At 44.4% G+C, this 21,205-nt stretch overlaps 1 protein-coding gene across 5 annotated transcripts in view; it reads right to left on the reverse strand.

Moving 5' to 3' along the window:
* Positions 1-20,966, reverse strand: part of TAF4B (TATA-box binding protein associated factor 4b) — a 76,547-nt gene extending 55,581 nt beyond the window's left edge. For 3 of the 5 annotated variants that reach the window (XR_012040917.1, XM_072852589.1, XM_072852588.1), the window contains exons 1-3: positions 20,461-20,966; positions 3,611-3,759; positions 2,732-2,839 (exon numbers count right to left, since the gene is read on the reverse strand). Coding sequence is in view for 4 of the 5 variants with exons in the window: in XM_072852589.1 (XP_072708690.1) it covers positions 2,732-2,839; positions 3,611-3,759; positions 20,461-20,773 (570 nt within the window). In the remaining variant the exon portion in view is untranslated. Of the gene's footprint in view, positions 1-2,731; positions 2,840-3,610; positions 3,760-8,655; positions 8,718-20,460 lie in introns of those variants that run through there. The other 2 variants (XM_072852591.1, XM_072852590.1) reach the window with 2 other exon arrangements.
* Between the last annotated feature and the right edge of the window lie 239 nt (positions 20,967-21,205).

Genomic DNA, 21,205 nt, shown 5'->3' on the forward strand with positions numbered 1-21,205 from the left:
CACCACCACTGCCTCTTCCAAGGATGAGGCTCAACAGCTCTAAGACCACAGGGAGGCAAACTGGGCACGAGAATCCCACAAACAGATGGACGGGAGGAAGACGGAAGGGGACAGCGTACAGATCTGTCAAGCTGCAATGCCCTGGGCTTTTAAAAGCCAAAACCATGAGGTTTGCGGGAGCTGATCTCTTGCAAATTCCAGCGTGTTTACACATCAAGACCAGAACAGCATTTTATCAGCTGAGGGAGGGAACAACAGGAAGTCTGCTGGACCCTTTTCCCAGGAAGATGAATATATGGGAATTAACTTCTGTCATCTGCCCTCAACCTTTTTCACTACTGACAATTCTCATTCTCACTTCGAGCAACAGAGAAACAATCACCACAAAAAATGGCATTAATCCTGCATATTTTTAAGTCATTTCAAGAAAAGAAGTGCTCTGCATCTAAATGAAAGTGTCCCAGCATGATGCTAATTAGATACTTTGCAGCATCTGGGAAGAAGGTTAAAAAAATGTGCAGGTATTTTGTCTAACCTCAGAGCTTAAACATTCAGGAATGTAGAAAAATGGAAATATTTTTGTAGATGAGGAGAATAATCCTGGAGTCAGCAACTAGAGAGAGTTTTGCAGATAGTGGTGTTCCGGGTTGTACTTAGCACAGGATAGGAGATACACAACCAAGCTAAGGATTATTTCCTCTCCACTGTCTCCCACTTTTTGTGATTACATCATACTTCCACACCAACACTCCTCTCCTGTGACCTCAAAAAACTGTCAAGATTAACATCAGCAAGTTCTTTTAGGGCTGATGAATGAACTGCTGACAAGGAAATCAGACCCAAGGACTCTTTCTTTCCCCAGATGGTTCCTGCAACCATAAGCACGGACTCCCTTGTCAGCACTCTTCTCTTGTCTGCCCCAGGGTGAGAAGTGACTTGGCCCCACGATGGCAGGATGTAGCTATTGCACCTTTTTATTGTATGAGGAGCTTGTACAGAGCACTTTCTAATCCTCTGCAAAACAGAGGGGCTCCAAGGAAGTCACTCCAAACAGAACAGCACTATTAATTTCTCCTAGAGTCATCGATCCTGCTGGTTAAATCCAGCACTATGCTCATTAGAAGTGTTCAAGTTTCTACAACGGAATAAAAAACAGCTTATAAAAAATACTACGTCTACCTCTTCAAATATCTCAGAAGAACGCAAGTTAAATTCATTACATCAAAACTGAACTAAGAAAGTACAGAAGAACCAAGTCAAAGGCAGATGTAAATTTAAAAAGGAAAAGTTAATAGCATGACAAATCCCAATGTTTATCCACATGAGAGTGTGAGGATGCAGGCAGCTTCATCCATCAGACGGAAGAAATCTTTACCTTCATCTCTTCTCCCCAGTACAAGGGTAGTATAGTAGATGACTATTGCTTTTACATCCTAAAGATCTCTATGCAGAGATCACAAGCACATGGTTTGCAAGCTAGTACTCCAAAATAAAAGTGGGTAAGGAATACCCATTACTGTTCTTCAACATAAACTGTATGTTGTTTCCATTCTAAGCAAAATAGAAAATGTAATAAGAGAGGCCTCTGGGTTTTCTGCTTTAGACCCAACATCATCTATCTGTAGTGAGAAGGAAGAGAACGAAGATCAGACAGAGCTATGAGCAGTTTTCAGTTGCTGATACAGAAGAACAGCCGGAGGACAAATTTGTAAGTCAGACTGTTAGTTACCGCTGTCAGCGAACATATCCCCCAATCCTTCAAACACCCTCGAGGTCAAGAACATACAACCAGTGGTTTTTAGAATGACTGATCCTGCTCATTTACTGAGTGTTTGGTCAACCACTACAGCCCAGTCTCCTTCAACCTCTTCTTCACAAAAGAAAAAGTATGTACAAGCCAGACTGCTTCCCAATTTCTCCTCCAGGTTATGAGAACAGAGTATTTTAGCTGTAGAAAGAAGCAGTTTTCTTTTCATCACACATGCTTATCCAGAACTCTGGTCCCCAAGAACAGAGGAAGAACTGTATCTAGGAGAAGTCTCATACTCTACAGGTAGCAAGAGCCTCTTCAGAAGAGTCCTACAACATTTTTCTCCAGAAAAAGAGAAATAAGACCTAGAAAATAAGACAAAAAACACTACCTAAAACTAATGAGGCATTTCCAACCACTGTCTATTTACAGTTGTACCTGTGGAACCTGTCTACCAAATTCAATTAGAGAACAGTGGTTTTCAGCTATGGCCTTCCTTCAGCTTTTAATGAGGGAAAAAAAAAAATATAGACCTGAAAAAAAGCTTGACTAGGGCAGAGAGCTCATTTTCCCTTCAACAACATCCCAGGTATACTTTTTGTTCCCTAAGGAATCAGGGAACGAGAACAGGAGAGAACTTTAGGAAGTCTCCATCTCCCAGAAAAGCGTCAACTAGAGCTCGAAGGAGCTGTGTTGTAGGGCACAAAAGCACTGGAAATGGCTCTCTGAACTATTTATTTTATCCATTGTTCATGCGCTTTCTACTGTAGTGAGAGAAGATGAGCTGACACACGCTGGCAGAAGCATAATTAAATTATGCATTTTAAAAAAAGACATTCAGGAAAGAATTTATCACAAGGACAAAAGTTACCAGCTCAGTGAAAACCAGATCAGAGTTAGAAATAACAAGAATACATCCATATTTTCTTCAGTTCTGTCACTTAATTCTTATTCCACCACTCTATAAAGCTTGCCACCTACCTGTATTACAGCAGGTGGCTGAACAGTAGAAGCCACAGCATTTGTTGTTTGAGATAATGGTTTCACAGGAGTAGCTGCTACTTTCTTTAGTAACTGGGTGCTAGAGTTCTTAAAAAAAAAAATTAAACATGTGCAGAGAACAGTTGTCAGACAGGTCAATGACAAAACAGACACTGAAGTTAGTACCTGCTCTTGTCTGATATAAACCAAGACACCCACTCTTACAGTAACAAATACAGGCACCATTCACATAGCCCCTATAGTTTAAACACTGTTAAACAAAGCTATTTGTCTACCAGTTTAATACTCAAGAACAGATTCAGAGATATTTAGACACAATGCCTAATCAGAACAAAACGGTTAAAGGATGAGCATGTTGGCGACACCTATGCAGATGGTTACTTTTTTTATATCCAGTCTTGCTCTTGCATGCTGACTACATTACAAGAGACGGAAGCAAAACACCAGCAGAGCTCAGGGAAGAAGGAACATCCTGGGGACATGGGAAAGGTCCTCAGCTTCACTCAGCTTCAGAGAAGTATCCCACCAGAGGATCACAAGGTTGCCGTTACTAGAAGTAACTGTTCAGGTAGGTTTTGGTTTGGGGTTGGTTTTGTTTTGTTTTTTTCTTAAAACCCTTTACATTATCATCATCAGAGAGGAACTCCTTTATTCGAACTATACCACATGTAACGGCTAGCAGTTTTTTCAAACTGAGAAAGCAAAGCACATAGTGATGCTTATGTGCAAAACCAAACACCATCATGCTGTTCAGAAAGCGTTCAAATGCTTATTTAACCCTCCATAACTTATTTGCGAACCCTGTTATAACTACATTAACATACAGCTACGTCAAATTAAAGCTATGAGAGAAGTTACCTGTACAGCACATATTCTGATTGCAGGTGTGCTGGTTGGTACAGATGGTCTCATGCTTGTGTTATTTTGTGGCTGACTCTGTGCTCGTGCTATTGCTTGTTGAGATACTAGCATTAGTTGGCCATTACTGCTTCTGATAAGAACAGTTCCTGTTGGAGAAAAACATCCAGACTGTTAGAAATTAAGCAATATTATGGCTTTCCTATGCTCCTGTGGAAGAAATAACTAGACCACACTGATAAGATAATGTAATATTTAGTTTCTTACTCTAAGGAACAGCTGCCAAGAAATGTACAAGTTAAGCATACATCAGCTTTACACTGCATTTCATGACATTTCATGTCATTTCATGACAGAAAACAATTCCTGAAGTTAAGAGAAAAACTTAACTAGACAGTCACATCAAAACACTATGTGCATACAAGATGCAAATTGCAAAGCAGTTCATCATTTGAGTCAAAAATATATTTTGGACATTAAAAAGACAGACACACCACGCACATGCTCTGTGATTACTTTAACAGTAACTTCTTTAAGCAGTTCTTCAACCTGCAGAATTCATCACCACTATCACACTTGGCTGCCTCTATACATTTTCACTTTCTGAACATTTAGGCACATACTTACAGGTGAAGATACGGTTTAGAGAAAACCTGCAATGGGAACTGAAGCCTGATTAATACCAGTTCACCTGCCTATATCAAGACCATCCCCCTTGGTCAGAGGGCAGTGGTCTCCAATGAAAGCCAAGGCCACTCAGACATTTGAAGCTAGCCTTCTGTCAAGGCTCTGTCCACAAGCACTAAAATGCATGGTTTTAATCAAAGCAGCTTATGGCCAAATAGGGAGATTCCAATGGGAAAGGGGAAAAAAAAAAAACAGGAAAGGGAAAAAAAAAAAAAAAACAAACAGGAAAGGGGGGGGGGAAACCGGGGGGGGGACGGACGGACCAGGAAGGGGGGGAACGACACACCAGGAAAGGGGGGGGGAACAGGAAAGAGAGAGAGCGCTCTTCTGCCTTGTTTCCTTGCTGTTTTGTTCTCCTTTCAAACCTCCAGCAATGTCAGCCCACAACGATTCAACTCCTACCACCTTTCTCCCACCCCATCAGCTGTAACGACAAACAATTGAACAGTTAACAAACAATGAGTATTTTTACTAAAGCTTTCAAATGAAAATCACCCTAAGGAGAATCGGTCAGATTCCACATCACAGTCCCATCTTCCCTGCATTTGGAAACCATTCAGCTACCAATGCCTCCTCCTCTTCCTCCCCCCTAAGGGCTAGGCTCTGGAAAATCCAGACGTTCCATCAGGGTCACAGATATTCTAAGAGGCCAGCTGGATCCCGGGTCTCAAGGGCTTCAGACCCCTACCTTTGCTGGTGCCACACCTCCTTCACCTTCAACAGCAGCTGCTGCAGAGTCCACTGCTACAACCACCGTCCCCAAACACCTCACTTGACAAAGGCCTTTCGCATAAAAGAAAGGGGGAAGGCACAGGAGAATGTCAGATACGTAAATAAGAGTACCTCAACATTTTGGGGGGACTGCATTAAACTTTCTTGCAAGTTATCCAATACCTGAAGAATCCCAGATCTTCTAGGCACACTTACAATCTTTCCTAGTGTAAAACAAGCCTGCATCAAGGGAATAGTCTTTTTACTACCTGGTTAGTCTGGAAGCTGTCAAAATATTGCTGTACAATACAGCCTAAAACACCGCTTCTGTCTGAGTTTAAATGAATACAACAGGAAAAACCACAAGCTCCATGAGTTGGGTTTTGTTTAAAAAAAAAAAAAGAAGCTATAACAACATGCTTAGAAACAGCTTTTCATCCTCCACATCTAAAAGCATAAGAGGATATTGCAAGACAACACAAAACTTGGTATAAAATTCTGTAACATCAACATATTGCATTTACATAGCACATGCAAACCGAGACTGCAAGAGTAGCATCTAGAGTGATTGCCTCCTTTCTCAAGCAGCCTTCACTAGACGGGGCAGATGCACAAGACAGTTGCATATCCAGAAAAATACTGTTACTCCATCTGACAACTCAGCTTCCTCCTCCTCCCCTGAAGTCTTGACTATAATTATATTTAGGTACAGATGGATCTTTTAATTTAATCAATGAACACCCGGAATCATAGAAAACATATCAGATTTCTAATTTTCTTTTCATGCCATCTTATTTAGACATTCATGATTCATAGCATACAATTTATCATCAGTCACAAAAGGGCATTATTTTCCCTTGTTCACGTCACATGCTTATGCAGATTCTAGGGAAAGAGAGAAAGCTGACGATACCACACATATTGATAGCAGTAGCATTTCTTTCTGCTCTAGGTCTACACTCAGGATGGCAGAAGTGTTGCTGCTGGAGGTTTTACACTTTTCTTTTCTAAGCTTGCTTAAAAATGTCATTGCTAGCTCTACTCTTTGAGAAGGCACATAAAAATTTATGATTTAATTCCTTTAGAGATTTGGAATGCATGGAAAACATGTTCTGTTTTCATGTATTTGGTATTTTGTCACTACTCATTACTTTTGTTTTTTAAGCCAAACTGTCAAAAGCACAATTTCTACTTCTCTGAATCACACTGCATACCAGAAACAGTATCGTTACCAGTCAACTCGATTATAGGGTTTGGTGGTTGTTTTTTTTTTTTTAGCACTACTGTTCTGAAGTTTCAGTTAGCATTTGCCAGAGATGGAACCATGCCTGAAGAATATCCCGTCTTCCAGTCACTTGAATGGGGAGAGTTTCCAGCAGACTCCACTTGACAGGAAATTAACTCAAGAGCAACACAGCTAGCAAGCTTATACAAACACAATACAATTCATACACAAATTCATGAACATCTAAAAAAAAGTAAACAAAAAACAACCACCACAAATATTAACAAGTCCCAGTAGCCCCTTTGCATTTGACCATGACTGCAATGATCCCCAACAGCACTGTACCCTGAAACATAAATCAACTTTCCTCCTAGTAACAGGATTAGTCAATACAAAGACATCCATACTTCAACAGAACACTGTGAAATAACGTTAGCCTTATTCTTAGTGAGAGCATCCACAGAAAAAGTTACCTAAGGCCACTCCAGTGTTCATAGCCTTGACTGGCATATACGACTAAGACGATGCCTGTTTACTTCCATATAAGTTATGGTAAGAGCCTGTTCCACTTGGAACAAACATTAATTTCCCTATATTTGTTCCATTTGGCAAAATTTTTAATATGGTGGTAGCCTTTTAATGGCAGCAGCCTTTCACAGCAGCAGTTTTTCACAACGGCTAGCAAAATTAGAACTTCAAAACCAATATTATGGTCATCTACTAACTACTGCTTTTGTAGGCTTAATACTGTAAATGCCTGATGCTAGCACAAATAAAGCTGAAGGCAAATTTGAAACGACTGTCATAGCTACAGATCCATACAGTGAAGAGCCACAAGACACCACTTCAAGCATGAAACACACATTTCTGGGCAGTTACAACCTAATGTCACAGAGTGACAGTAAACTGACACATGGATTGTCCGAAACAGTTTGAAAGCTTTTGAGAAGGGCATTTATTTTTCACTTCTGGTTGTCGCAATTTACTTATAATACTTTTTCACAACTTAAAAATACCCGCAATCTTTTGATACTCCCTTCCTGCCTTGAAACAAAAACAACGACCCAACACTGAAGTCAACAGCGCAGGCTCCAAGAGGAGACACAGGAGGGGTCTTCTGCCAGAAAAAAAAGGTTCCACGGCACTCAAAACCAATGCCTGAAATCTCATACACCACGTACAGCTGCACAAGTGTGAAATGAGGGAACACCAGGTGATGGTAACGTTGAGATTCTCAACAGAAAGGTCATGTAAACAGACTTGTGCAGCTACCAAGATGCTACTATCAGAAATGAAGAGAAGTGCAAGAATCCACATTCTTCACTTGGGGAAAAAAAAAAAGATAATATTTCTTATCAAGAGCTGTTTTCACATTCACTAGAAGGCAATTTTTGCCAAACTAAACGTGAAAACAGATTAGGTCTTGCAGTCATTGCAACTCCACAGGGAAATGGGGGGGAATAAACTTCTGAAACAGTCAGCTAACACCACTCAGCACAGCGTTTAAAAACACAAAAGATATCTGCAATCTCTGACCAAAATATCAGCACCAGCTGCAGTTACCAAACAGCAATCAGGCATCTTCCTAATGCCAAAGGTGCCCTCTTTTGAGCAGCGCTTCCAAGAAAGCACCGTTCACAGGATACACAGTTTGATAGTTTTACTGAAGTTGTTTAAGAGAACAGGAAAGACTTTCTCACCACTTGTGCACTTTGATAGTAAGAGTAAGGCACAATCCCTTTGGGGCTACAAGGCTGTTCCTATTTTCAGATCACAAACAGAAAACCTAAGCGACCAGTTACCAGCAGGGATTAGGTCTTACTGCTTCGCTGGAGGACTCCGGTGTCTCTCGCAGATTAACAAACAGTCCTTTTTACAATGAATTGAGAGTTCTGTCTCTAGATATTCTGCCTGTCCTGCCAAAAACGTCCTTTGGAAAGCTATTTATTTTTCTTGACTGCCATAGAAGGCAGTTAAAACCAGCTATTTCAGCCCTTTGTTCTCTTCGGCTGCAATCCTGCAGGAAGGCTGGAGGGGAAGGAATCGACAACTGAAACCCAGCTTGGCTTCCTCCAAAGCGACACAGAAGAAGCCTTGCTATAGCTTCTCACCTTGAAGAGGTCCCATGGAGATCTATGCCCTTTCTCTCCAGTGACTTGCCTTCTCCTGGAACAGGGGCTCCAGGAACCCTGCCTCCAGAAGGAGCACCCAGCATCACTCCTGCAAAGCTCAGGCAGCCACCACCCAGAACAGCCTCTACCAGCACTGTGTGCCATGGAAAACCAGAGGCCTTCTGTTAAAATTCCATTTGCTGCTCAAACCTGAGATACCTCTGCTGTAAATTTTTGCTGTCCCAGCACCACCAGACAAGGAAATGCAGCTTTTTCTGAACTTGGTTATAATGCACTTCAAATTTTCTAACCTGTAGTTGTGTTTAGCATCCAACCCAGGAATGAAGAAACACAGGTTCGCAGGAGGAGCAGCTTCAGATACCTCTTCATTGTAACTACAGACAGAGAACCAAAAACTCAGAGACATGAACAAGATGCTGTGGGATCATGGCAGAGATCTCTATGCCACTGTACGTAAGGCCACCTGCATGGGCTTCACTGTATTTCAAGGAATAGTGTTAAGGAAACTGCACTGTTGTTAACGTAAAGCTGTGCTGACAACTGAAGCTCAGGGTTTCATCCAGCAGCACTGAACACCAATGTATGCTAAAAGCATCCCACCATAAGGGCAACTTCCACCATTAAATTTCTACCACATAAGACAATCCCAAGGCCATTTCTTAAGGGGAACATCCAGAAGGAATTTCCTGAGATGAACCAGGCAGCAGGTGTGCTCCGGTGGAGATACACCATATGCTGTTACACATGAAGCTGAAGTTGTCAAGTTAAGCCACCTCTTCGATTACACGGTTTCCAACACAACTGCTCAACACAACGGCTCTTCAGAACTGCTGGCTGGGGAGCAACATGAGGAAACGCAAAGAAGTCTCTTGCTCCTAAAATAAAATGCAAGCAAGAACCAACTGCATTAGAGCCAACTCATTTAAGAGAACATAAGTTACAAAAACCGCTTTCAAAGAAGGGTAAGTTTAGCTTATTTCAAAAACAAGGGGTGCCTGCACAGTTACGTTGCCAACCTTAGTAAAGTTCACTTTAATACCAATTACAAATACAGGGCTAAATGAGACGTTCAGCTCCCGAATCAGTAAGTGAACAAAAAATGTTTTAAAACAACAGTAATGTTTCAGTGCTCTCTGTTCCTAAACAAATCTCATTCTTTCACTGAACTACTGAAACAAAGGGATATCTTGTTAACTGCCTTAAAAGCTAAGACCAAGCTTTAAAGGGGATGTTTTAGTAGGAAATGAAACAGCAACTAGAAAGGAATATTGGTTTTAAGTTTCTTAGCCTGACTATTTAGGATGACTCAAAATTCAGAAAATAAAGGGCCAAATACTACTAATCCATGCAACAGCTTTGAAAATAGTTTTTCTCTCTGAAGGCATCCTTTTAAAAATTGCATTTTTTTCTTCTTCAACCCCATTTATTGAGCCCCACAGAACAGGTCACTTAAAAGTTACAAAAACTTATTCAGGACTGAATAAGACAGACCCAGAAGGGACATTATTAGAGACATCGACTGTTTAGACAGTGATCATATCAAGGTGCATTATGTTGGAGACTGGCTGTAAAAGACTGCTAAAGAGGCAGGAAGCGTTAATGAAATACTGTGAAAGACACGATAGGCAAGTCTGATACTGAAGTGACTTAACTTTTACATGACTTACATAACCCTTCCAATATGTTGGGGCTGTATGTTTTCAGATGAAGTATGGACTGTCCTGGATGCAGGAGACCTGCTTATTCCCCATGACCCTCACTTGGTACTTGAGTTCTCCTAGATGTCTACTGCAGATTTCTGTACTGAAGATGAAGAAACAAAGACGACAGCCTAATGTGGAGGCAACATCTAGCTGTGCTTGTCACTGTCTTAGGAACGAAGCTACAATGAAGACCTGGTGGCCACCCGAGGTTACCTTGCCACAGGCTCCCAATGATGAGCTCGAACTTCTATTCCTAAATCAAATACAATTGACTTCACACAACTGATCTTCTGGAAAGCCACAAAGATTGCCTGTTTGGGCAATTCTTGGAAAACATTTTCTTGGGAAAACATCTCTGATTGCTCTTAGGTTTCCCAGACAAGCAGGGTAGAAGGCTCATCCACACAGCATGGGTCAAGTTGAGTTGTTCAGCTTGTACACTACATCCACAAAGCATTTTACTCCATATGACAAATCATTCCAATCTTTGGAAGTCAATTTTAGTTGATGCAAGAGGAATTCAGCAATGATCAACCCATCATCAACACTGTTATGGCAGCAACCAGAATCACTCACCACATACTCAGGCCCTCAACCAATTCATTCTGTTCGCATGTCATTTCACTAACCAAATAATTACACATCTCGGAAATCACCCTCTGCACCCCTTCCCTCTGTTCCAGGGAAGTTTCTATACTAATTGGTTTTTATAGCAATGGCTCAGGACCAGTGACTAGCATGCAGATATTGTAGTGTCACAATGAGACACCCAATTTTGAGTTCCAATGCACGACACCTTGTTTTGCCCACAGATACGGGATTCGTTAATTTCCAGGTCAGGAGAAAAGTTCAAAGGGCATAATCTCAATGTGCTTTCATGGTACTGAGGGAATGCAGACAGGCTAAATAAAACACAATACAATGTTATACCCACAAGTTCTTTAAAGAAGTTAATGGCATCTTTGCCAACTGCACAAACACCACACTGCAGATTCTTGTAGACTCTGGCCTACAACTTTTAAGGTTGCATCAGCCTCAGATATCTGACCACATCTCAACTTTTCAAACCCAGGGACTAGCCTTACTCGCAGACATCACTGTCCAGTTGATAGCACTGTTTCACTAGCCTTACTGTTTCCCAGATTGCCTGGGTTGCTGTGAGCAGCTGTTTAAACCACCATGCACCCACAATTCTGTCACACTAACAGCTCGAGGGGCATACAGCCCCAGCGAAGGCTGCTGCCTCCAGTAATGCCAACCTTTCTCTAGCAAGGTTCTGTGCTAACAGTGGGCACCAGCTCCTGAGATGCCCAGTAGAGGCACAGGCTTTTTAAGCCTAGGGAGCCAGGAAAGGGATGAAGATATCTCTTCTAGGCAGAATGGAGCAGAGTCTGATAACCTATTGTTTCAAATAGTCTGGAATAATGGACACCACGCATCTTTCACAGAATCACAGGACTGTATAGGTTGGAAAAGACCTTTAAGATCAAGTCCAACCATTAACCTAACACTACCAAGACTACCACTACACCATGTCCCTAAGCACCTCATCCAAACGTCTTTTAAATACCTCCAGGGATGGCGACTCAACCCCTTCCCTGGGCAGCCTGTTCCAATGCTTGACAACCCTTTCAGTGAAGTAAAATTTCCTAATATCCAGTCTAAACCTCCCCTGGCACAACTTGAGGACATCTCCTCATGTCCTATGGCTTGTTACCTGGGAGAAGAGACCGACCCCCACCTCTCTACAACCTCCTTTCAGGTAGTTGTAGAGAGCAAGAAGGTCTCCCCTCAGCCTCCTTTTCTCCAGGCTAAACAACCCCAGTTCCCTCAGCCGCTCCCCATAAGCCTTGTGCTCCAGACCCTTCACCAGCTTCGTTGCCCTTCTCTGGACACGCTCCAGCCCCTCCATGTCTCTCTTGTAGTGAGGGGCCCAACACTGAACACAGCATTCGAGGTGCGGCCTCACCAGTGCTGAGTACAGGGGGACAATCACTTCCCTAGTCCTGCTGGCCACGCTATTTCTGATACAAGCCAGGTTGTTATTGGCCTTCTTGGCCACCTGGGCACACTGCTGGCTCATATTCAGCTAGCTGTTGACCAACACCCCCAGGTCCTTTTCCACTGGGCAGCTTTCCAGCCACTCTTCCCCAAGCCTGTAGCGTTGCATGGGGTTGTTGTGGCCCAAGTGCAGGACCCAGCACTCGGCCTTGTTGAACCCCATACAATTGGCCCCAGCCCATCGATCCAGCCTGTCCAGGTCCCTCTGCGGAGCCTTCCTACCCTCAAGCAGATCAACGCTCCTACCCAACTTGGTGTCATCTGCAAACTTACTGAGGGTGCACTCGATCCCCTCATCTAGATTGTTGATAAAGATATGTAAGAGTCTAAACAACGTCCCCTCTCCCTCCCTTCCTTCAGGAACTAGACACAAAGTGCTAAAAATGCAAAAATCTGAAGCCAAGTTTCACACGCTGCTTAATCAGGAAGTCTTATCCCAGCTGTTGGAAGCTAGCTGCTCATCAATGCATTTTGGTGCCCAGATGGATATCTCTATTTAACAGACTAGCAATTGGGCCCCCATAGTGCTGACGCCTTTTCACAGAATACAGGCCCACGTTTTAGAGCTAAGAGTTCTCCTCGACTGCACACACAGTTGAGCTTCATTACTTGAGAATACATTTATATTCACGTAATTTTACAGTTATAGTAGAACTCTCGTACAAAAATATAACTGTCCCAGTTGCAAGGTAGTATACCTTTTATTTATAGAAAACAACAGATGTCCATACCAACCATCTAAATAAAATCTGGACATTGCATTGATTCTTGGAGGGGCTGTAAATAACTGGCAGGTCATAGATGTTTTCTGGGCATAGTTCCAAGATGGCACTACTGTTTCTATTTGAATTCAAAGTGTATTTATTACACTTGAATCCCAAGAGTTTTTGTTTTTATTGTGGGTAGGCATACGGGATTCCCAGCCAATGATGCGTTCCACAAGGCAGAATCTTATTTGATATCATGAGAACATCTAGCTCTTATCCTTGGGCCACGTCTTTCAGCAACTGGGATCATTTCCCATCAGCATTTCCCCATCTCATTTTTGTGGTTTGCAACTTTGCTACTTGAGGCTTGGTTACTTTCCTATCTGAGTAATCAGACAGTTCCAGGATTGTCTACAGACAAGATGATCTGATTTAAGAGTTCTCCAGGACACAAGTTACTTCATGAAGGAGCTTCAAGTATTTGCAGAGGACTCAGCTGATGGCAGTGAAATAGTACCTCCAAGGAGCCAAAGTGACACTTCCTTACTTTCAAGACAACTCCTACTGCACTGAAAAAGGCACTGAATCTATCTATACACCACACCCTCTTCTAGTTTGCTGTGTACTCCTAGTATTCACTGGAGTCAAATTCTTTAAATAGCAAGTTAGATGCTTGGCACATTGCAGCCATATATATATACATATATACACAGTGCACAACTTTATAAGGACCAGAAGGTATGCCAATACCCTGCATTTACCATTTCTACCACATTGTGAGCTATTAAACTGTTACAGAGAAATCTGAAACTTACAGAGTGTTGAACTATAAATCTTAATTTTAAAACAAGAGATGCTAAAAACATAACTGGTGTCTTGATAGAGTTCTAATAAAGGACAAGATCAGCCCCCTTTAAATCTCTGTCTCCTTTAAATAAGAGCAGAATCAACTCAATTAATCCAGATTAATTTCACAATAGGACACTTGTTTCCTTGGTGTTCACATGGGGACCAGCAGAAAGTTGCATTCAACTTATTTTCCTCTAAAAGTACATATTCACCCCTCTGTTGGATGGATTTTCACTTCTTTCAGAAGGGCAAGCAAAGGCTTAACACTGAATTTTAATACTGATTACCACCTTGCTCTAAGTGAGATGGAGCAAACAAAAATTCTTGTAGAAGACAGCAAAATCTTCATGGAAGTATTAACTTCTGTCTACACGGGTACTGTGGAAACTGTCACCAAAACTGCGTGATATTTGTCAAGTGTCTAGTATGCAAGCCATATATAAAGGTGTTCTGAACGCACTTACCCCCTTCAACACACACCATCGGCTGCCTCAAGCAGACTGCCTAGTAATACACCACCAAGCAGTCAGCTGGACCTGGCTTCCAGGGTTCCACTTGAACTAGATGGCAACTGCCACTTGGCAAGCTGCAAGTGGAAGTCTTCAGGTGTTGCGCCAACCAGGGCGTGCTGTTTTACCCACTTGTTAATCTAGCCTGGACATCCACACAAGGAACTCTGATTTCCCAGGCAACTTCTAGGAGCAGCCAGTACTAACAAAGCCATCCTCTGCCTCCACCAAACTGGAAGTGTGCTCTAGAAGAGGTCTGCAAATACGAGCTATGAAAACCAAGTGCCATCATAACGTCTGACTGTTCTTAGTTCACCAAATCACCAGTAAGATCACTGAGCTTCACGAGTTCTCCAGCCTTAACAGACCCTAGATTTGCTTATTAGCAACAAGGATCTTCCATCTGCTGCCATTTTTATCCTGCTCCTGTTGTGATCAGAGACTTTTCCTCAAGGCACTGGTGGAAAAGTTCTGTTAGTGGACTTCATTCTAAATGTGACCCAGATGGCAGAACAGACCTTAATCCTGACAATTTGAATAGCAAGCCACTTAGAAACATCTATTGTGATCTTTTCCACTTTGCAAATTATATACTTTTCTTCAGAAATCATCATAGTTTTCAGAGAAGTAGCTTCATGCAAAAAGAACTCCCAAAAAAGTATTTGCTTTTGGGTTTTTGTACCAGTGGTTAAGGCAGTACTAATGATTCACCTCTGATAGTTACCAGAAGCTTTGCAACTTACAGCAAAACTCACGTATACAACTGTAACGTGCAATCCTACCCACTAAGCACAGCACAGATTTCTACCACATGGCATGACAAATACTTGGTTCTGTAAGATAACTTAAAAATATGTGGTATTGCAGACTACTCAAAATAACAACTCATGAGCTTACCTACTTTATCAACATCTTTAGGAAAAGAATACTGAAATATAATTAGTATTTCTTCCAGCTGTCACTTGTGTGTGGATGATGCTATTTTTACTGCTACAAGCTGAAGGGTCCTTTAAATACTGCAAAAGCAACAGAAGTCAGGCTCACGTTCTCTCTCTTCTAAGGATTAAAAAAAGTTCACTATTCACCAATCTGTAGCTGTAATTCTTTGCAATACACTCCAATTGATTGTAAAATCTGAACAGCATTTAACATTAATTTTACAGAGCATCATTATTTCAGTGCTTCAGTATTCAGAATGCATCTGGTTTTTTGTGAAAACCATAAATCTAGAAGTTAGCTTTATATCTTCTGCCAAGATTTAAATCTTAATTCCCACAGGGCTGTGCATTTAATGATATGAAGGCATTGTTTTACTAGACACATTCAGGCCTGAAAGCAAAATCAAGTCCTACCAGAGCAGCTGAAATTTCTACTGGTTACAGCGGCAGACATTTACTCACTATTTTTTAAGTTTGACTTAGTTCCTCAAGCCAGCCAAAGCTGTGCTGACCCCTCCTCAGAAAAAAAAAGTTGACTGGTGTCGCCTAATGTGAAGAGAGAAGTTTACTAAGAATCCATCCTGATAAACCTGCTAAACAGAGAAGACTATTGGGATATAAAAGGTTGCACCCACGTATTATTTAGTGCCTACTGGTCATCCTACAGCACAAGTATTATGCTCAGACTTCACGAGATTATCAACATCCAGAAATTGAAGACTTTGAAGGAGTTTCTAGGTTTTTTGTCTTGTTGAAACGAGAAATCTTTAGATAGCCTCCTCCTACCCAAACATAATATAAACTAAGAAGTATTTTAAATCGGCGCTTCCTCCTATTCCAAAGTGAAGGACCAGATGCAAATATGAAAATACCAAATTCCTCATGCAGTTTTACAACGAAGAAATAACAACTAGAACATGAAGAGGGAGATTCAGAGTACTGTACTTGAGAGGTATTAGGCTAACTTCAAAAGCAGAAGACGACAGCATTTAGATGTTTACCAGCCCTTACCTCTTCAGGTTACCTTAGTTTCTATATCCAATTAAGAGAAACCCGACGACATCAGGCTCCGTACCACGCCACGGCAGTTTTGGGGTACCCACATCAGCTCTCTCCCTCCCACCCACAGGTGCCCGCACACCGACTGCCTGCCCCTTGCCACGCAGCCCTGGCCACCTGCCACTAACAGTGGTTGTGCTTTCTGAACAGCTACCCACTATCAGCCGAGATAAGCTGCAGGCAGTGGAAAACCTGCCAGGGAAAAGCCAAAACATCCAAGAGAAGACAACTGAGCTGCAAGCAGAAACCAAGAACCTGTACCTGCTGCCATTCCCCTCCAAGTCAGGTGCAAAGGAAACTTTATACGGTGGCCATGCCTTGCACCAGCTTACTAGTGCAAATTAAGGCAGACGGCGCAACTTCTCTTTGCTGACACCATCCTTGTTCAGGCCCATCGGTGTCAGCAATAACAAAAGCACAAAACACAAACACACACACCAGAGGCAGCTGATGCTACAGTGAAGAGCGCCAGCAGCTGCTGTCACAGCCCGTAACCAGCGGCGTGGCATCAGGCGACCTTTTTGAAGAGCTTCCTGCTGTAAGCAGATCCTAAGGTAACAACAGAGGATCCCTAGCATCCGGTCGAGTTCTGTATTTTTTCGTCCCTCCACAAGAGAAGCAGATACATCTGCTAATTGTCCTTTCAATGCCTGCCTGTAATGAGCATTCCAGGGCCAGGGATAGAATGAAAGCCACAAGAACAGACACAGAAGTGACAAAAAGCTAAGTTCAAGAAAAGTAAAGAAGAAAGGAAACCAAGGAACAACATTCTCCTTGTTATTTTTATGCTCGTTTCCTACCTTCCCTTTCTCCAAAGCAGTGCGGGGCCCAAAGACACTAAAGTGAGCTACAGACATTTGTCATGACCCATGGAAACCTTGTCACTCCTTTCCCTTCCCAAGCCTTTAACTATTTCCTCCTGTTAATAGCACAGCCCAACCATTTTTCCCCCCCAACATTAAGCACAAGTTAACCAAGGACACAATTTCTTGTTAAGCAGACGGTCCATGACACTAGACTTTTGCAGTTTTGTGAGCATCAGCACAGACCACGCGACCAGCAGAGCTCACGACTGCGGCAGTACTGCACTCGCCATGCTGGTCTGCTCTCTGCCAGTCCCACAGCCTACTACATGCAAAGCCTTCTGAAATGCTGCTAACGTGTTCTTGTCAACAGAGGGCAATTGAGGAAGTGTCCCTTTGGTAGATCGTACAAGTTCCCTCCATTTAGGAAGACATAAACCAACCATTCAGTCTAAGAGCTGATGGTATGTAACATCAAAATGCCACAACCAAACCTTCAAGGCAGAATCTGTCCAGCTGAAGGTGTATAAAGGACACAGTCCCCAGTTGGAGTCCTACTGCACGCTACAACCCCCAGTGGTGGCCAGCCGTAAGCCGGGGGGGACTCACACCTGACTGCTAGTACAGGAGATACTGTGAAGATGAAGGAGGAAGGCCTTGAGTACCAGCACTGGTCTAACAGCTGGCTACTCAGCTGAAAACCAGCACTTTGTAGAGGAAAACACAGGAAGGTGATGAAAGACCCTTGTTACTCATGAGCAAGTCTGGGTCCTACAAGACCTGGAGAGCTTGCGAAGATCAGTAATCTTTCCTGGGTAACCAGGTAAAGTGGCACTTGGCAGAGGGACAATCCATGGCTCAGAGAGGTGAGGAGTCATACCTGGTCATCTGCCTTTCCCACCTCCTGGCTTTATTCTGGGCAAGAGGGAGGGGGAGGTGGAGATGGAAGAGAAAGAACGGCCTAAATCTGTGACTTCCATGAACCTCCGCTGCCCTCCAAGCCACGGGGGCAAACACAGCTCCCCCGGTGCCCTTCCTTCCCCAGACTGCAGCCCTGCGGAAGCACAGACGCAATGCCTGCTCCAGGCCACAAGCAGTTCACGAGTACTTCAGGATGACCAGTAAGGGCAGTGCTGTCCAGCCTTCCTCAGAACACGCCGGTTCAAATATGTCCCTTTGAAACTGAGGGGGAGGATACTTTCTGTATGCATTTTTCTTAGCAGGTGCCACAGGTTGAATGCTGTGATTTTAAAGCCAAGTGCGTTCTCCCTTCTGTATTTTATCCTGCATGGCTAGATTTTGCAATTTACTTGAATACAAACTTTTCAAGCCTAAGAATTTGGTGGTTTATTCCACTTTCTTTTTTAAGGACGCTAACACTTGTAGCTTTAACGCTATTCATCTTGCATTTAAGTTTCTGAATTATTTTATTATTCATTAAAAACTGAATCTACATAGAACACGGAGGTAGAATACTAACACTTACTCAAACCAGAATACATTTTTAAATCGTCCTTAGGACAATTATTTAGACAAGTTTCCCTGAAACATTGATCCATTTGAAATCTGACAACTTCTATGCTCCTTCTGGAGCATTAAACTCCATACAGTTACTTTTAATTTACAATGCTGCACAGTACCAACATCTCTGAACTTCCAATACAAAGTCTGCTCACTTTGTTTCTTGTCCCAGGAGCAAGGAAAACAAGCTGATGCAACCAAAGTGTAACGCTACTTTTGTTACACCTGCCTACTGGCACCATACAAGTCGGATGACATTCAGCAGTACACCTTGATGTAATCAAACGCAAGCTACTAGGAAAAACAAAAGTTTTGCTAACTTGTAGTTCACAAAGTACAGCCAACTCGCATGAGCATTCACCTTCCCAGGAAGATGTTTAACTGAATGCTAATACAATCCAGAAAGCCATATTAGATAGAAAACATGAAGATCGGGGGGGGGGGGGGTGGGGGAGTGGGGCACAATAAAAGAATTAATTAATTTATTTCCATCATCGTTCATTTCAGAGGAAAGTTGGCACGGTTTTAGACTCATCCTTGACCGCTGACTACCCAGACATTATAGCATCATGTGAGTGCTGGGAAATCTACAGTGAAACTTAACTGATTAAAGACAGTATTTTAAAAATTACATTAGCATTATATATTTCCTTGAGATGTGCATATCTTTGATAAAGACATGGAGGGAGAAAAAAAGAGGAAAGAAAGAAAGAAAGAAAGAAAGAAGGAAAAAAAGGCAAATATGTACCAGCTGCACAGGAATTAATGTTAAACCAGTCATCCTTTTAGGCAACATCCTACCTGAAGTAATTGCAACAGATGCTCCAACGAAGGGACTGTCCCGGCAGGAAATAATTATAGCAACAATAGCAATAAAGTGATTACCTATCTTGGGGTCTCAATATAGCGAGACCAAGACCAATGGAATCCAAGTCACTTTCTTTCTTAAAAAGCATTTGAATACAGCCTGACAGCGAAGAGCGGGAAGTTTAGAACCAACAGCACCTTCTTCCTCTTGTGAGAAAGTACAGGTAGGAGCCCTGGCTAACCCTCTGCTGCTACCCAAAGTGTTACACCATCTTCATCACCACTACGCAATTCCTGCATTAATATTTTCTTAGCTGCATCCATAAGCGTGGTACCTCTCTCAACTCTTCGTTTCCCACATATGCTTTATAGAAAAAAGCGTTTCAAAGGGCAGCACGTACCGAAATTTGAGCATTACACCCCTTATGCAGGGTAATATTTTGTTTCAGTAACGGTTTACATCGGCCTGGCTGTAACAGTGAAAACAGTTCCTCCAGAAGAGCTCGCTTGGAGGGGGAGTCAGAGCAGTATGACTTGCACTGTAAGGGGGAGTTACTTTGCAGTCGCTAACCCACGTTCACACTTCCCCGTGTTACTCGTTCACCCAAGTTCCACGAAAGCCTCAGTTAGTCTTTTTCAAGTCACAAATTAAGGTAACGTGGCCACCGAGGTTTTGGTTAGCCCTCCTGCTGCTCGTGCTATCCGGCAGAGTAAAAAGTTGCCTTAATCCAGAGACTTCCAGATCCATCCTCTCCAGATACGCTATAAGCACCTCAGGTGCCACAACCATCCCAAGTGCTAAATGGCTTCACCCGTTTACGTTCCCGATGCCCCGCAAGACAGACAAACACCCCAATTCCCAGAAGTTTGGGGCAGAAAAGCAACTCGCCCCAAACTTTCGGCACACCCGTGAAACACCCCCTCCCGCCGCGGCAGCTGCCGTTCGCCCCGCCGCCCTGCCCGTTCTTCGCTACGGCCCGTTCTTCGCGGGCAGGGCGGCGGGCTCCCGGGGACGCCCGGCTGCCACCCCGTCCTCCCGACCCGCCCGCAGGCAGCAGGGAGCGCGGCAGGCCAGGTAAGCCGCGACACGGGACCCGGGACCCAGCCCGCAGCTGGGGCGGCCCGGCCGCCCACTCACCTGGGGGCAGCTGGAAGTTGGCCGGCAGCTGCAGGGTGGCCGCGGGCGGGCCCTTGGGCGCCACCGGCCGCGGGCCCCCGGGGACGGCCACCCGCGCCACCAGGGCCCCCGCGGGGGCGGCCGCCAGGCGCGGCGGCGGTTGCGGGGCGGCGGAGGGCGGCGGGCCGCCGGGCACCTTGGCGACGGGGCTGCCCCGGTCGGGCGCCGGGCCCGCGGCGGGGGCGCAGAGGAGCCCCGCGGGCGGCGCGGCGGCCGCCTGCTCCGGGTGCCCGCCGGGCATCAGCCTGACGGGGGCCGCCGCCGAGGTGCTCATGGAGGAGGAGGCGGCGAGGGGACGGGGGGCGGCCGCGTCGCGTAGAGCCCCGCGCCGCCCCGCAGCATCGCGGGCGGGGGACGCTCAGGCGCTGCCCCGGCCGCCGGCTCGCTCGCGGAAACACATGGTGGCCCCGCTCTGCCGGCTCCCGGGCGCCGCGCACGTGGGCCCGGCCGGCCCGGCCTCCCCTGCCGGCGGCGGGAGGGAGGGAGGGGAGGAGGAGGCGGAGGAGGAGGAGGCGGAGGAGGAGGAGGAGGAGGAGGAGGAGGAGGCGGAGGAGGAGGAGGAGGAGGCGGAGGAGGAGGAGGAGGAGGACGGGCGGAGGGCGGGCCCACGCCGCCGGCGCGCCCTACTGCGGCGGCGCCCAGGCCGGCCCGGCCCAGCCCCGCTGCCCCTCAGAGCCCGCCCGGCCGCGGCGCGCCCCGGCCCGCC

This window comes from Ciconia boyciana, chromosome 2 (genome assembly GCF_034638445.1).
Source record: "Ciconia boyciana chromosome 2, ASM3463844v1, whole genome shotgun sequence".
NCBI lineage: Eukaryota > Metazoa > Chordata > Aves > Ciconiiformes > Ciconiidae > Ciconia > Ciconia boyciana.